General features: G+C 31.8%; 1 protein-coding gene across 1 annotated transcript in view; it reads left to right on the plus strand.

Annotated features, from left to right (window-relative positions):
* The window catches only part of LOC125066445 (serine/threonine-protein phosphatase 6 regulatory ankyrin repeat subunit B), a 51693-nt gene that overhangs the window by 26849 nt on the left and 7846 nt on the right, over window positions 1–16998 (plus strand). Inside the window, exons 2-8 of the mRNA XM_047674516.1 lie at window positions 1995–2096; window positions 8487–8588; window positions 10831–10947; window positions 12665–12757; window positions 12924–13137; window positions 13675–13871; window positions 15935–16033. Of these exons, the coding sequence (XP_047530472.1) occupies window positions 1995–2096; window positions 8487–8588; window positions 10831–10947; window positions 12665–12757; window positions 12924–13137; window positions 13675–13871; window positions 15935–16033 (924 nt within the window). The remainder of the gene's footprint in view (window positions 1–1994; window positions 2097–8486; window positions 8589–10830; window positions 10948–12664; window positions 12758–12923; window positions 13138–13674; window positions 13872–15934; window positions 16034–16998) is intronic.

Genomic DNA, 16998 nt, shown 5'->3' on the forward strand with positions numbered 1-16998 from the left:
GATAGACAACTCGACAATAAAAAAATATTTCCTTGTTTTATTTGAATCTTAACATTATCTAAAACGTAATTGTTATATTTTAAGCTGTAAATTATAAATCCTTCAAATCTTTATAATTTTAATCCAAAAGTATATATTCCTTTTTCTGAATGAAAGCAATCTTCGTAAATTTATTTAATACACTTATCATAAATTATTACCTTATTTGCATGCAAGTAACTGACGGTGCAATGTCATAATTATACCGTCGGTTTCCTTTAAACAGTGCAGTTTCGTATGTTAAAGTACTTGTAGGTAACAATATTACAAACTAATAAGGGTACATTTAACTTTTCGTATTAATTTTGTGATTCAGTCTTGTTTTTAGAATAATTTTGTAGTTAATCGGCGGTAGGGCTTATTGCTAGCTAGTCCGGGTACAACCCGCCCATCATATATTCTATAAACAAACAGCAATACTTAGTATGGTTGCATTCCAATTTGAAGGGCGAATGAGCCCATGTTACTACAGCTACACGTTCTTAGTTCCCAAGATTTGTGGCGCATTGGTGTAATGAGTGACAATTTATAATTTTTAAAGAACCTACCATCAGATGGTCCATTGCTGGTCCGTCTATCATTTCGAAATGATAAGAAAGATTTTTTTTTAATTAAAATTTTTGACTATTCGATAACTCTATATTAGGTAGGTAGCAATGTTATAATTCAATTGTGAAATTATACAACATTTTTTAATTTTTTATGCTAACGAATATTACTGAACTAAATACTTTTTCAATAATAGCCGACCTTAGGAATGAAACGATCGACTCAACAGGCCAGTTCAAATTAAATTGTCACGTTATTAACGCTATTGTGAACAATAATAATTAATAATTATCTTAGAAGTTAATAATCCCACGGAGTTTCGTTTGTCGGTATTTTCAACAGATATTTCTGTCCGACACTGTCTTATTTAACAAAAAAAAAAAAACTTTGACTCGAAAGACAAGTTTTTTATTTAATATAGCAAACCCTATTTCCCGAGCTGATAGAAAATATAAGAAACTCATATCAGAATTATATTAAGTTTATATGTTTCATCGAGAGAATATAAATTAATCCACGGCATTTAAGATTGCATTTAATCGTATATGCAATGCAAGGAAGTAATTAAAAAACTAGTGCTTTTTAAATGCTTATTATAATTATTTAAAATCACGCTCAACTCGAAATAAATTGTCTTAAGTGGTCTGCTATTATAAAACCATTATAGTGTCACAGTACACACGGCACGCGAATATCCAATTCCGCAAACTAATTAAATTACAAGAAACTCAACTGTGCATTCCTAAAACAGTTACCGATAAACTTGCTAATAGTGTTTGCCGGAGATAAAAACATCGATGAATTGAGATGGTCCCGTAGAATTTTAACCGAAGATTGCGGGTTCGAACCCTAGCATACATCACTACATTTTGATGTGTTTCATTTTTGTTAAACACATTCATATACTTACTTGTCGTGCTTGGTTGTGAAGGAAGACACTGTGAGGGTATCTGGGTACGTTGAAATCCACCACATTTAACCCGTACTAGCACCTATGCCCAACTGTAGGTAAAGGCGTCGTCGCAAGCTACAAGTAGATTTTAATTTTACATTCTTTTTCATTATGTTTTACCGATCACAGGTTTTTCTTATTCTCAAAAACAAATTACTACAATTTATAGATCTTTTATAAACTCCTTCTGAAGCGTTGGTTTATTTTATGCAGTCAGATGTCATCACGTCTGTCTTGTATACCGAAACAAAAATAGCTGATATATATATAAATATTGTTTTTCGAATTATTTGATATTAAATCAATAAATAAAAAATAAAATTCAAAGTAATTAAGTAAGTAGTCAAAGTATTCGTTATTCAATTAGACTCTACAAAATTGAACGTAAAGTTTACCATTGGTTCGGAACGATTTTTAATTAATTTCGAAATCTAATATTATTAATTTGTTCCAGACAACTGGTATGACACCCCTCATGTATGCCGTGAAAGACAACCGGACGTCGTTCGTAGAGCGACTCATCGAACTCGGCTCAGACGTCGGAGCGAGGAATAATGTAAGTATGTTTCATATTTGTAACGTAGCAAGGTAAGAGAGTCTAAGGATTGGACAACATCACATACATTACTCTGATCCCCATGTAAGTAGCTAAAGGACTTGTGTTATGGAAATTAAGAAGTAACGTCGGCACCACAAACACCCAGACCCAAGCCAACATAGAAAACTAATGAACTTTTTTTCTACATCGACTCGGCCGGGAATCGAACCCGGGACCTCGAGGGGCGTACCCATGAAAACCGGTGTACATGTCAAATTCTACTCAGAGAATAACTATTGATTAAAATAGATGTCTATATTACATAACAGATTTACTGTATTTTATATTAATTAGTACTAGATGAAATCCCGGCTTCGTTCAAGTATATTAAACAAATACACTTTGTCATTTACTTTTCATGTAACATATAATTTTTTCATAAATGTTGTGATTCTCAAACATCTAATTTTTTTAGGTGGTTAAAACTAACAATAATCATTCTTTACAAAGACAAAAAAATTATAAATTTACAGACACCAATTGTTAAGCCTCGGACAGTTTAAATACAAAAAAAAATATCCAAGCCTATTTATTTTTGTTTACTCAAATCTTTATACATGACATAATTTCAAAATAGTAATTTTCACACTCACAGACTACTAAGATACTTCGTCGCGGTTTTTTTTTCATAGGAGTCATTGTATGAACATTCTTAACTTAGCATAGACAATAAATGTATAATGGTTGCGTGATTTTAATTTACGTAATATCAAACAATCCGAATTTTTGCGGATATATGCTATTGACTCGGAATTATTATTTTTTAACAATCTATAATTTATTGTGGATAAATTTCCATCGAGTCTATCGTACCCCTGCACGAAATTATATGGAAGTCACTTTCTGAACGCACCCGTAAACATCAAACATAGCCCGTTGAACTGTGTGTGAATTTCATGGATTTAATACCGAAATATTTCGTCGTCTAAAAAATCATTATTTTTTAACGATCTATAATTGTGGACAGATTTCATTCAGGTCTATCGTGCACGAAAATATTTATATCGATAAAACTATCTTAAGAAATGTCTAAAATGGAAAGAGAACTCATTTTCCTGTATACAATTCGAAATATTTTCCCTAATTAAATATATACTATCTTTAATACTCTAATCTTACTAATATATAAAGATGTAAATCATCATCACATCGAGTGAATAGTGAAACAACAGTTTTTCTCTTACTGTCATCCGCAAATTGACATTCGTAAGAGGGAGACCAAGCATATACGCACTATACAATGTTTATTAGCAAAGAGGATATTATTTTTGAATATAATAATTATAGAAAGATTTAGATCTTATACGTCATAATTGTTTTATTTTATTCTCTGTAGGGTGTGTCCCATATTATATTTTTTTATTTAATTATTATTTACGATAATGGAGCTTATTGGCATCCGTATAAATATTATGAAGCATAATATCGTCGTATAATTTGCTGTTTGGTTACCTTAAGAACTGTATATTATAATTTGGCAGCTGACACGCATTGGCTGGCTAGGGAGTTGGTTAACAAAACCTTACTATTATTTGATCAAACGACAGACCTTGTATATAATTAAATTTGAGCTACTTATAAATAGCTTAGTACTCAATTATCAGTTGAAATGTCACCAAATTATCGTAAAAATGTACCTACTAAATGATTTGCTCATATCTGAGGTTGATATTCAGAAAACTTCTAAAACAGACGAAATCGAATAGACAGATCTGATGATGGAGATCTGGTTTTTTAACTACCTTTTTTTATAAATAAAAAAATATATATGTTATGGCAATATCTGAATTATTCAATTCAATACAGTTTTAGACAAGATTTTGTTTTATTACAATTCTTGAAAAACTAGACATTTAACTACATTTTATTCAAAATAGTTAAAAATTCTTTCAAAATACGTGTTGACGTCATTACGTTAGTATAACGAGTTATTTTTATACACCGTCTTCATAAAAATAAAGTTAATTAATAAAATCACAAAGTTCTTACATGGATTTAGGGCAACACATTAGCAAATGTAATACCTGCCCACAGTTAGATGCTTGATAAGAAACCTGGGCAATTTATAATCATAAGAGGTCACGCTTAATCACGACACACCCACACACTGATCTAGCTTCAACATTAGTATTCATGTTGGACGTTGGACGTTGGGTTTTGGACATTGGACATTGGACGTTTTCGTTACAACCACTCATATAAAAATGATAAAAAGTCGCAGAATCGATCTTGACCCCTTGGGCTATTGTCGTCCCCACTCCTAACATAAGGAATAAGCTTAAAAGGAGGACTAAAAAAAAACAAACAAAATTTCATACTTATGTTTCACTTCTTAATTTAATTCGATTAAAATAAAAAATTAAGCATGATATTTCGTTTCAATCGTAGACTTTATTATATTGCCAAATAAATTTAAAGTACTCACAGTATGGGTCGACTCTAATCGACCGACAGAATATGACAAAGTTGAATTATTAAAATACTACGCTTCTTTTCATTACATTTAAATACGTCAGATTTTCAATGATTCAACAAAAAATGCATACATAATTTTTTACAGGGTACTTAAATCCGTTCAGTTTTTGTTTTCCTTTGATGGTAGAATATGATAATATGTTTTTGAAGTTATTGTTTGTCGGCGAAATCAAACAGCGTGAGAAAAACTGCACTTGTCGAAACTCTAAAATACATACAATATAGTCGTAAGCCTGTGCGGTCACGGAATGCATGTCATATATGTATATCAAGAATATTTATTATATTTTGTCTAGTTTACTTGACTAGTATATAGGCTTGTAGTGTAGAGGCAGTTAGTTGTTTTTTATGATTCAATCCTCATGTTACTTCCAAACAAAAGCATCTTAAACTATGTGGAAATTATTTTTCTTTTTTTTTTGAACGATTTTTTTATATGTTTGTGTGAGTATATTTATTGTATAATTAATATGTATAAATATACTCCGTCCTCTTTTCAAAGGTCGTATGAATGACATTTATAAATTAAGCTATTTAAGAGATAAGACCGTTTTTGTACATACTTCTGCAATAATTATCTCTGTATTTTATTATATTTTTTGGTGTGCAATAAGCGTGATAGTATATTTAATTGCTACGTATTATAAATCAGAGAACCCCGTGTATGTCTGTCTGACTTTAGCTCATATATAACGATACTAGCTGTTACCCGCGGCTTCGCTCGCGTAGAATATGAATATATTTACAAATTAAATTAAAATAGGTATTACGTAAATTTAAGACCTCTTTGTATACCAAATTTCATTTAAATCGGTCCAGTAGTTTTGACGTGAAAGCGAGACAGACAGACAGACAGAGTTACTTTCGCATTTATAATATTAGTATGGAAGTATGGATTTCTTGAAGACGTCGGATAAAAATATACCAACTGAGAACCGAACCGACCGAACTCTACTGGCGTGCACCGTGTAAATAAAATAAAATGTGATATATGTAAACGGTTGATATGGACCCGTGCGAAGCCGAGACGGGTAGCTAGTCTGAATATGAACCAGTTTTATGATATTGAACAGAGTGATACATGTTGCTAAGCCCTGCATTACTTGGTGGTAGGACTTTATGCTAGTCCATTTAGATAGGTACCACCCACTCATGAGATAATTTAGTGCAAAAAGGGGTACCCTTCGTCTTAGTTCAGAATACTAGTGGCGCATTGGCGATGTAAGGAATGGTTTATATTTCTTGCAGCGCCATTGTCTATGGGCGGTGGTGACCACTTACAATTAAGTGGCCTATTGGCTCGTCCGCCTACCTATATCATTAAAAAAAAGTAAAAAAGCATGTGCTTAATTTTATAGTTTATCCAGCACTTTTTAAATCGTCTACTTTTACCGAAAATAACTGTTGAATAAAATCTGAGTAGTTACAGGCGGTTATTGACACGGTGCATAATTCCCGTATGAATTTTGGTACTTGGTACCTACGGATACAATTGTCTTAACTTACTAGTCCCGTGAAACGTTTCTGCTCCTTGCACGTGAGTGATAATGATATGTACTCGTAGTTTGTCAATTCGGACTGGTACTAAGTTCGCATTCCAAAAATAAACCATATCTTCAGTTTTATAATATTAGAACTAATTTGGTAGATTTTTTTTTTAAAATATCGTTGTTATTAAGAGGAACAATTGACTCTTAACCAAAACAAACTCTAAACTCACCGCAGAACACGTAAAATATTAAAAAGTTGTACGCGACATTGACTACAGTTATTATAACTTCTTATATACAGATACAAGAATTGAAAAGTCCAATATAATTTCCAACTTATTCAAAACAATAGAGAGAGAGAGAGAGAGAAATACGAACAAATCGAAGTGTTTGGGTTTTAATAGTAGTGGTAGTTGGTTATAATATCTACCTAATATAATTATGGCACACATTAAAATTGCATCAGTACTCGAGCAAAGAGGAAAAATTAAATAATTAAATATTTTATCTGCTAGTGTCAAGGCTTGTTCATTGAACGGCAAGAGAATCTGTTTGATTTAATAGAAATTAGCATGGAAAATAGTATTCATGACACGATTCTACGCGGCACTTGTATATTGCATAATTTAATGTAAGTATAATAAATATGTTTTTCAATCTATGTAGTTATAATTAAGCTATTAACTAGCCGTTTGAACAGGCTACATGATTTATACACTTCTCTTTTTAAATTAACTATAAATACACAAATACTATCCATCTATTCATAGTATAATTGTATATGAATGTGATATTTGTCATAAGTAATAGTCTAATATTTGATAGTTTATTGTAATTAGTTTTTGCATCGAAAAATTCTGAGCAACAGCCGTGTCGCCGGGACGTGAAGTCGAAACAATGAAAAATAAACAAACAACAAGCTGCGGGCTCGATACTCACGTAACCTATATATATAAAATATATACTATATAAATAAGTTGATTTAATGTATATAAAAGTACCGAGTTTCCATTCACAGCTACGATTGTTTTAATGAATTACGAGGAAATCTACTTGAACGCAAAAAACAATATCGAAATTACCATACAATCATTTCCATATAAAATTTCACAGAAACCATATAACGGAAACACCATTATTATTAGAAAACCTCGTAACCCCTATTCTAAGTATAATCAAGACCAAAACTTACAAGTTTATGAATCACATTTGAATCATAAAGCCGTGACATTACGAAAACCGTAACATCTAGTTCACGACTTGACCACTAGAGCACGCAACCTGCAAATTACAGACTTCAAAGTGCGCCTCAAACTATTACTCGATCTATCCGAGGTTTGATCATTTTCGCTCCAGCTATATTTGCTCCTTCCAATTATATCTAATGGAGATTGCTATCACGCGATGCACCCGTGTTTAATTCGAGTCAATCTTGTAACACGGGAATGGGGGGACTGGCGTGCGTCGAGAATAGCTTGACACGAACGCGACCGTGATGTTGAGAAAATTGCGCTTCTTTGTTGAAAAAGTGAATTAACTAAACATTTAAACTAATATTATAAATGCGAAAGTAACTCTGGATGTTGCTCTTTCAAGGCCGAACACAGAGCGTTTAATGAAATTTGTTAAGAAGCAAACCTAAACTCAAAGGACGTCCAACGTCTTGAACGCGAGCGAAGCCGCGGTCAAGAACGAGTATAACAATTAGTTACACAGTACAAAAAAGTAATAGAGTACAAAAATTAGTACCATATTGAAATTACAGCGTTAACATTGTTTATTTAGAACGGTATCCGTGAATAAATAACTAAGATTTCTTTTTTTTTTTAAATAATATTCGGAGTTTATCCTTTTAGCAACTTTTAGCAACTTCGCACTGAAATGCGAGGATAAGAATAAACATAAAGTCTATTTGAGATACCAATATTTAATTATTAAAAACATGTATTTACACACCTGATAAAAAATTTACAAAGTAAAAGTATATTACTTAATATATATATTAAAAAAAAAAACAATAAACAGAAGAAACAATGTAGACTGTGTGTGTAATGCGTTTTATATCGTATCAATAAATATATACGTGATATACCTACACGTATTGTGGGTGCAACGAACTAATAAACACTTTTTTTTAATTTGCAGAAATGAGTTTAAACAATCTATTGATTACATTTTGGTAAAATTAATACAACGTTTATGTAAATACATACTTTAAGTTTTTCTTTCTTTTATCAACAAACAAAATTTTATTTTCAAACGTGCCGCTTTTATTTATGACCTCGAGATCTGCGGCCTTATAGCCCCTAGACCAACGAGGCAGTATTTTACAACTGTAGGTTGAAATAGCATTTTGATTAATTGTGATGTATTTGTTACGCAGGACAACTACAATGTGCTTCACATATCTGCGATGTATTCGAGGGAGGACATCGTCAAACTCTTGCTGTCAAAACGAGGAGTCGATCCTTTCGCTACAGGAGGGGTGAGCGAGTCCTTTTATTTATCGTTTATATGGGTAATTATATGAGTAATATCAAACTTAGGCCATAACGCTGCTGTTCCAAGGCCCTGTAGACAATATAACATATTTTCTAGAAATAATCATGACCTCGATATTCATCGTTACAGTTTGTCCAAATTCAGAGTGTATCTAACTAAACTTTTAACCTAAGACACAAAATAAAATGTTTAATTAATAGGCTTAATTTTTAAGTTACTAATTTATATTTGTTTTTTACTGCTACGTATATTTTTTTCACTTTTTTTATCGTAATTGTATTTAAATTATTATTTAGTGCATGCTGTGGTCTCCTATAATTGAGGGAACACAAAACTTGTAACCCTTATATTGTCTAATTTTAAGAATATCTTTTGTTGGAGATTCGAGAAATAAATAAATAAATAAAAAATCTTCAAGTAAAGTATTCATTATTTTGCGTAAGAGAAAGATTTATATACCAATGTACGCATTACAAAATTGATTAGCAAATTTTAAATCACAATAACCAACAACAAATAATTTATAGTAAAATATTTGTTCTGCCTTATATATTAACGCACGTACATAATCGTACATGTACGATATGTAGATAAGACGCGTGATTTTTAATCGAAGAACGTTGAAATAATGACGCCATTGAATTTTCATGTACCTAATTAGTGTTTAATTCATCTAGTATTAAAAGTACCTCGATATCCCTTGAAAAAAAAGCTCAAAAAGAGAGCATAGAGGTCCTTTGTCAATAATTGGGACATATACAAGTCATTTCTTGTTTACATAGCTTTTTGTTCTAAGTAATTATAACTTAGTTTAAAATATGGAATTATTATTCAACGAAAAGCTGAAGACAAATATTAAAAATTGTATAAATGTAACTATACACTGAAAATAAAACTTAATATAAAAGAAATTTTCACCATAATGTTGAGCATTTGTAATAAATTAAAATTAGTATTAGAAATATAAAATCTCGGTGACATTATATTTTTCAAAGATCATAAATAACTTTTTAAAAAAATCTTTATCATAACTGTTGTTGAATTACTCATTTTTATTGCAAAATATAGTAATCTCATTCACGTGGAACTTGAATATGAGTACGTATTTTATGGTTAGTAGTTTCAGAACGATCATAGACAAAAAGGCTATCAAATCAAAACATTCTTTATTCAAATAAGCTCATAAAATCATATTTGGATCGTCATGTTACAGTACTGAGGTATATATGTATTCTTAAATGTAAAGCGACCACCGGTTTGGAAAGTAGATTTTACCGAGAAGAATTGGCAAAAAACTCAGTAGTTACTTTTTTCCATCATTTTAATAACAATTTACGTTAATATATGCCATGTGTTAAAGTAGTCAGAGAGATAATTGTTGGTTATTGTGCTTTAACAGTCAAGGGAGCCTAGACTATAACTAATATAGAAAACAAAATAGAGTATTATGTTTTCCAATAACGTTAACTAATAAGTCAGATTTTAACAAGATTAGTCATTACTGTAAGCATTTGTTTTAAAAACAGAAGAAAATACATTTAACACAGTATGTACATATAATGTTTTGTTGTAAGGTGCTGGTTACAATAATACTATTTAGAAAACCATTTGAGTGTACCCTTTTATATACGTTATTATTCAGTTGGGATGAACTCCGCTTAAGTTTATGTTTCACTAGCTAAGGAAAGATGGGTTTTGTAAGAGGAGCCGTACGATATTCCTACTATTTGCTAATATTTCTACTAAAAATAGGCTTACAGTAACGTACAGGTCGTAAGAGCACTTGGTGATTAGAAGTAATTGATTTTAATAAATTGATTAATATGTAATATTACTGGCAACCTTTATACTACAATAAGGGTTTCTATAAAACTCTTAAATGGTTAGATTGAAGAATAAACTTAAAAAGAAAAATTATAACTTTTTTTCTGACTAGAAAATTTGAATTTCTCGACTTTTCTCATGTACATTCTACATATAAACATTTCTCTTAAATCTCTCTATTTATTGATGAGAGCGGCATTAAATTCGTTACGTTCTTTATTAGATCTACGCGTACAAACGGCAGGAAGCGATTTTGTTTTTTATTAAATAGATATTTTACCCTTAAACGTTTTGATAACACATCGTACATCGCTTATAAAAGTTAAATTATAAAATTACACAATTTATAATGTAGTAATGATTACACTTTTAAATAAATAAATTTATACTTTGTCATATAGAGTCGTCAACAAACAGCCGTGCATTTAGTAGCGAGCAGACAAACAGGAACAGCTACCAGCATTCTCAGAGCGTTACTCGCAGCCGCCGGCAAAGATATAAGGCTACGAACAGATGGCGTAAGTTTTATCAGTTAATATTTATAATAAAAAAAAAAATGATATTATGTATAAATGATAGAGTTTTATATCAAATAATGTCTGTTTTCATTTGATATCAAACTTAAGTATAATAAATATATTATTTAAATTTAGTATAAACAATCTTAATTTGATGGTTATCATACAACTAAAAAAAAGAAGAAATATAATGTTTTCAGGTTTTATATATGTCTGTGAGAGTTCCTTTAATCCACCATAAGTTTTAAAGGCATCGACAGTCAATGACAAGATGTATGTATGTCTATTGACAAGGGTTATAATTTTTTTACTTTTTAATTTGGTACAGTCATATTTTCTCAATTTGTAATACCGTAATAATATAACTTATGTTAGACTTTGAAAAACGTAAATAATTGACGCAATTTATTATTGTTGTAATAGTTTATCATTATTATATTAACCGTTTAAAATATTACTTTTATGAATACGTGAAGTGAATAATGCTCTTTAGCAGGTAACGGAATGTACGAGTACACATGTAAAAAATAATATTTAGTCCTTAATTTATGTGTTTTACAAAAAACGTAATTCCGAATGTATATCATAAATATTTATGTTCGCATAAAGCATTTTAATCTGTGCTCATCGCTCATAAATAAAGAAGACATTTCGTCATCAGTGAATCACACGGAAGACAATAAATTACAAACTTTATGTTGACGACTTTAAAGTTTTGATTGGCTAGTAGTTTTTGGAGTGAATAGCTGATGCAGCATTGGTCATGACGATCGCGTGCAGTCGCCTGTCGCCTGGCACTACCATCCTCGACGGCGACTCCCCTCAAAAACAAGCTAGTAAACAAAACATGCTGCCTAAAACTGCTAATTTTTTTACCGTATTTCGTGTAGTAATGAAAAGATTGATCATACTAGCAGCATTCCTACCTGACGCATCACGCATGTGACGGTAAATAATTAAAACAACGTCAAAAAACGAGTACAAGGCTTTTATTTTAACGACATTTCGACACAATGAAAACGCACCACCCCCTTGAATAGAAACTAGTTAATTATCCACCGAGCTTTAGCCGTCGAGTAAACGTCATAACGCAAAATTTACATTGCAAATCAGTCGCGGAATATTAGTTATTACGTTGAAATTCAAAATTAGTAATTTTAATACAATAAGTCTCAGTCCGCCCTACGACACGACTAGAGCAAGGCAGTTTTACCATGTCGTCAAAAGCTGCTTTAGTAACTGGCGGAAAGTTCTGATGGAGGACCAAGTACGTATACGTTGACGATCTAGGCGTCGCCAGTTAGGTTACCTATTGCATGCGAATAACGATTGCCGTTCGATATAATGTTATGTCGAACCGCCTACGAAGATTGCAATGCACATAAGTCGAAAGTATTGTTGGCATCGTGACGGTTCGGAAGCTCCGTGCTGTGGCATACCGCACTAGCGTGAGTAGTTCGTGCATAGACACTGCATCGTATGGATTTGAGTGCGGGTGAGAATAAGTATTCAAAGACAGCGCTCCTTCGCCATGTCTGATAATGGCAGGGACGTACCTACCAGCGCAAATTTAAGTTTTCGTTCGGGCGTACGCAGTCCACCCGCGAATCTTCAATCTAGGGACCTGCAGAAACTCGAGCTCAGTTTCATTGAATTGAATAAAGAGCGTGCGCGCCAAAAGGAATGGAAAAAGCTAATTCGCGACATGGTGTTCCAGAGGGGCAAGATCCCGTTGCTGTTGGCTGTAGAGGCCGGCAATCAGAGCATGGTTCGAGAGCTACTCAGTGCACAAACAGCGGAGCAGCTTAAGGTAAGTGTTGCGCCTACTTTTTTTTTTAGCAATCTGTTATATGTACTGATAGCAAATATAATTTACTAGGAAACTAAAATAACTATATATTTTACTAACCCATTATAATTAACGTTATTAGTACAGTAGGACGTGAATTTGTCTGATCTAAAGCCCTTGTATCTAGGCCTCCACTCCAGCGGGGGACACGGCTTTACACTTGGCAGCACGGAGACGAGATGTGGACATGTCCCGTATCTTAATAGATTACGGCGCGGCTGTGGATGCTGTTAACGGTGCTGGTCAAACAGCGTTACATATAGCAGCGGCGGAAGGAGACGAACCGCTTGTGAAATATTTCTACGGTGTTCGTGCCAACGCTGCCATCGCTGATAATGAAGGTGAGCTCTACATTTTCGAAAATAGTGACATAATGTGTATATCATTATTTCGCATACGTATTTTGGAATACGCGAACCGAAGCGAAAGTAAAATTAATCAATTTAAATACCTGCCTTCAAATAATTTCAAGTACAAATTTCAACGATAAAACTATATACAGTATTGTTGATTAAACTACATAATAACACTGAAAACAGACCATCAAGATTATTTTAAGCTAATTTTATTACATTAATTTAAGTTAAATCTACATATGTCTTATGAAACAAGTCCTTATTTTTTTTTTGTTATTATTTTTCGAACTTACTGACTACACAATTTCATCACTGATATGCGTATACTAATTATGGCATTAGAAATATTTATAAATTTTATAATGTTTTGTGCAATAATGTGTTACACCAAATAAAACCGCACACTTGACTGTTGCACTACCAACTATAAAATTCATCGAAGATTACTATAGTTATTTGTTTTAAATATATGTTTAATTATAACAGAATTCATAAGAGGTAAATAAATATTTTTCGTAATAGATCGCACTCCGATGCATCTAGCGGCTGAAAATGGTCACGCGGCAATTATTGAACTTTTGGCTGATAAGTTCAAGGCGTCTATCTTCGAGAGAACAAAAGATGGAAGCACACTTATGCACATAGCCTCGTTAAACGGCCATGCTGACTGCGCTATGATGCTGTTCAAGAAGGGTGTATATCTTCACATGCCCAATAAGGTATTTTCTCATTCGATACTAGTTACAACATACAGTTCATGTATAACACGCAAAAGAACAAAGGCCCATAAAATATGTTGCGGTAGCGCCGCAAACTTGAATTATAGGTATACTTTAATTAAGGTAACATTTGTTGTTGTTACAAAAGGTTTATTACGTATATATATTTTTTTTTTGTAAGTATAGACACTAAGAGAAAATATCGTGGGTTCACCCGGAAAAGCATCGGTGTTTTCATAAGTGAAATCTTTATCCAGCAGAGGCATATTTGCGAGTTGTAACTCGAATTGTTATATATTTACAAATTCATAAATGATTTGTATAAGTATACATTCAGAAGTGAAGTCTATATCTAGCAATGGGACATTTACGGGATATAACTCTATCTGTTATGATGTATTTACAAATTCATACATGATTTGTATAAGTATAAATTCAACTGAATATATGTAAACAGTCACATCAATATAAATATAATGTGTAAATATTGTACATAGAAACTTAGCGATAACTTTCCTAGAAACTAATTTACCTCACGGAACGTCCTTGGCAATAAAGGAAATTAAATCATAAGATCGTGAAAACATAAATTACATAGAATTGTGCCATAAAACCGCTTACATAATATAATATTATGTATTATTAAGGATATTTCGGAAGATTTTTATCAGTTCTTGTTAAATTGTAAAGCATAATAAAGTTTTATTTCATCAATAATACACGTGTGTACAATCACGCATACACGCACACACGTCAAACATGTACGTGAATTGTTTTTTTTCCTTTGCATACTTTATGCAATCGTAATTGTTGTAGGTAATAAATACAGTCATTTTTTTACCAAAAGCAACAACAATCCACAAACAGAACGCATAAATAAGCTTTACACTCTTTTACATTAATCGCCTTCGCTGCTGCGGAACACATGTCCGAGTATGACAGACAGTTTTTCAGCCGAAACATGCTGGTTCCACAAAAATTCAGTCCCGGATTTGAACCCGCAAGCTTTATTTAACATGCGTTCCCGCGTTCTAATCACTAGGTCATCTCTGTTATGTAATAATAATTAAGCTTGGACAACATTTTACTTATCATTTATGTAGGTCATCTCTAAAGCAAACTATTTTTAAGTAGTCCATTACGCCTGCATAAAACAAAAATTTTAAAAAACAACTAGTTGTCGCTCGCGACTTCGCTTGCGTTTTGGGAGTAAGTCATCAGGTATTAGGTATAAAAAGTATGTCTTTCGTTGGAGTTTAAAGTTCCTTAGCAAATTTTATCAAATCGTCGTCATCATTTCATCGTGCATCAGACAGACAGACTTACTTTCGCTTTTATAATATACAGCAATAGATAAAACATTTCTTAAATGATAACACACTTCGTATTTTGCTTTTCTTATTAGCTCAAGATACTAATAATAGTGGATATTGGATTAGAAAATTGGGGCCAAATTGTAAATAATTTTGGTGCCGCTGCTTATGAATATGGAAATGATTATGGAATATGGAAATTAGTTTGTTTGATGTAATAGAAAACGTCATAATTTCCATCAGAAATACGAAATCACTTAATATTTTTTTATTTATAAATAAAACTAGCATTTTTTTTTTTTTTTTTTCTTAGAATGAAGTTTTTTAATGTCATTGTACTCCAGGCAATTCGCGAATGAAAGCTAGGCCTCAATAAGTATATGACTTCGACTCACCAACTTTTTTTTGTTGTATGTTTGTTTATCAAATAATACAGGTCAAGGACATCTTATTATTCCTTTATTTATATTTTTTTTATTTGATTATTCTCAAATAAACAAATGAAAATTAATTTGTAATACTATTTTTATTGTGCATGCTATTAAATGCATGTATAGCAAAAGGTATTTTGTTTAAGTATAAATATAAAGAACATTAAGGTTTTAGGTAATTTTCATTTATATGTAAGTCGAAAAAGATTTAAATCGTACGAAATAAATATAACAATCACTGTATTATTAAAATATAAAACTGAGGTAAGTTTATATGTCCTTTTCTCTTCTATAATCTTGAAAATTTTACGCATTACAGGACGGTGCTCGAAGTATTCACACAGCAGCAAGATACGGTCACGTGGGAATTATTAACACCTTGCTTCAGAAAGGGGAGAGCGTCGATGTCACCACCAATGTAAGTAGAACTACCAAACTATTAAAATTTCATTGAGTAAACTCTAATAATAGGTACGGGTAATCGGTAATGTAGCCTTATCTCATTACTTACTTTAGTTACTAATGCCTGATCGTCCAGACAATCTAGCTCTTGACTTATTCCCTAGTTGAACGGCAACTTTAATAAAATGGCTAATTATGCTAATTGCCTACGACATATCACATTATATATGTATGTGATATCTGCAATTCAAGTACACAACTACATATTTACATGTAAAATATATAATATACTCTGTGCAGTCATCTACTACCATTTAATAAAAAAGTGTTCTCTCTTTAGTTTTTTAATAAATTTATTTGTTCAAATCCGATAAATACCTAGTTCGAATCTACTACTAATCTAGTAGGTAGTAATCTACAAAACAATCAAACAAACCGCTAACAGTTTTGTTTGTAGTTTGAGTACGTCTGACCTTCTCAACTTATAAGCTTACTAAATTGAATTGAAAATATTCCCATTGCCAGTAAACGAGAAAGTTTACTTTTTGGTAATGATTGAAGTCGATTTCTCAGAAGACTATGAGGTAAAATGCTCCAATTTACCATCGTAACAGATGTCTCTATTTTAAAATACAATCGAACCTACCGCTGTCGTAGTGTAACTGTCGTTCCAGGTAATAAATATTGTTTTAAGTAATTATTCTATTTCGACAACCAGTCCAATGACTCGCACATCATTCTGTTGAATTTTAATCGTTTTTAGTAGATTTATTGTCTTTTTTTCAATTTAATATTATTAAACATTAGGCATATAACTTTAACATAAATTTGGATATTATTAAATTGATATATATGAAAATTCTTTCAATTATAAAACGAGATACGTAATTTATGTTTAAGGTTTTCTACTTACTTTTTTTTTGTTTACTGATCACTTATCCAGGATGAAATTTAGGACGAAGGCACGAATGCCATAAAGAA

This window comes from Vanessa atalanta, chromosome 9 (genome assembly GCF_905147765.1).
Source record: "Vanessa atalanta chromosome 9, ilVanAtal1.2, whole genome shotgun sequence".
Taxonomy (NCBI): Eukaryota; Metazoa; Arthropoda; class Insecta; order Lepidoptera; family Nymphalidae; genus Vanessa; species Vanessa atalanta.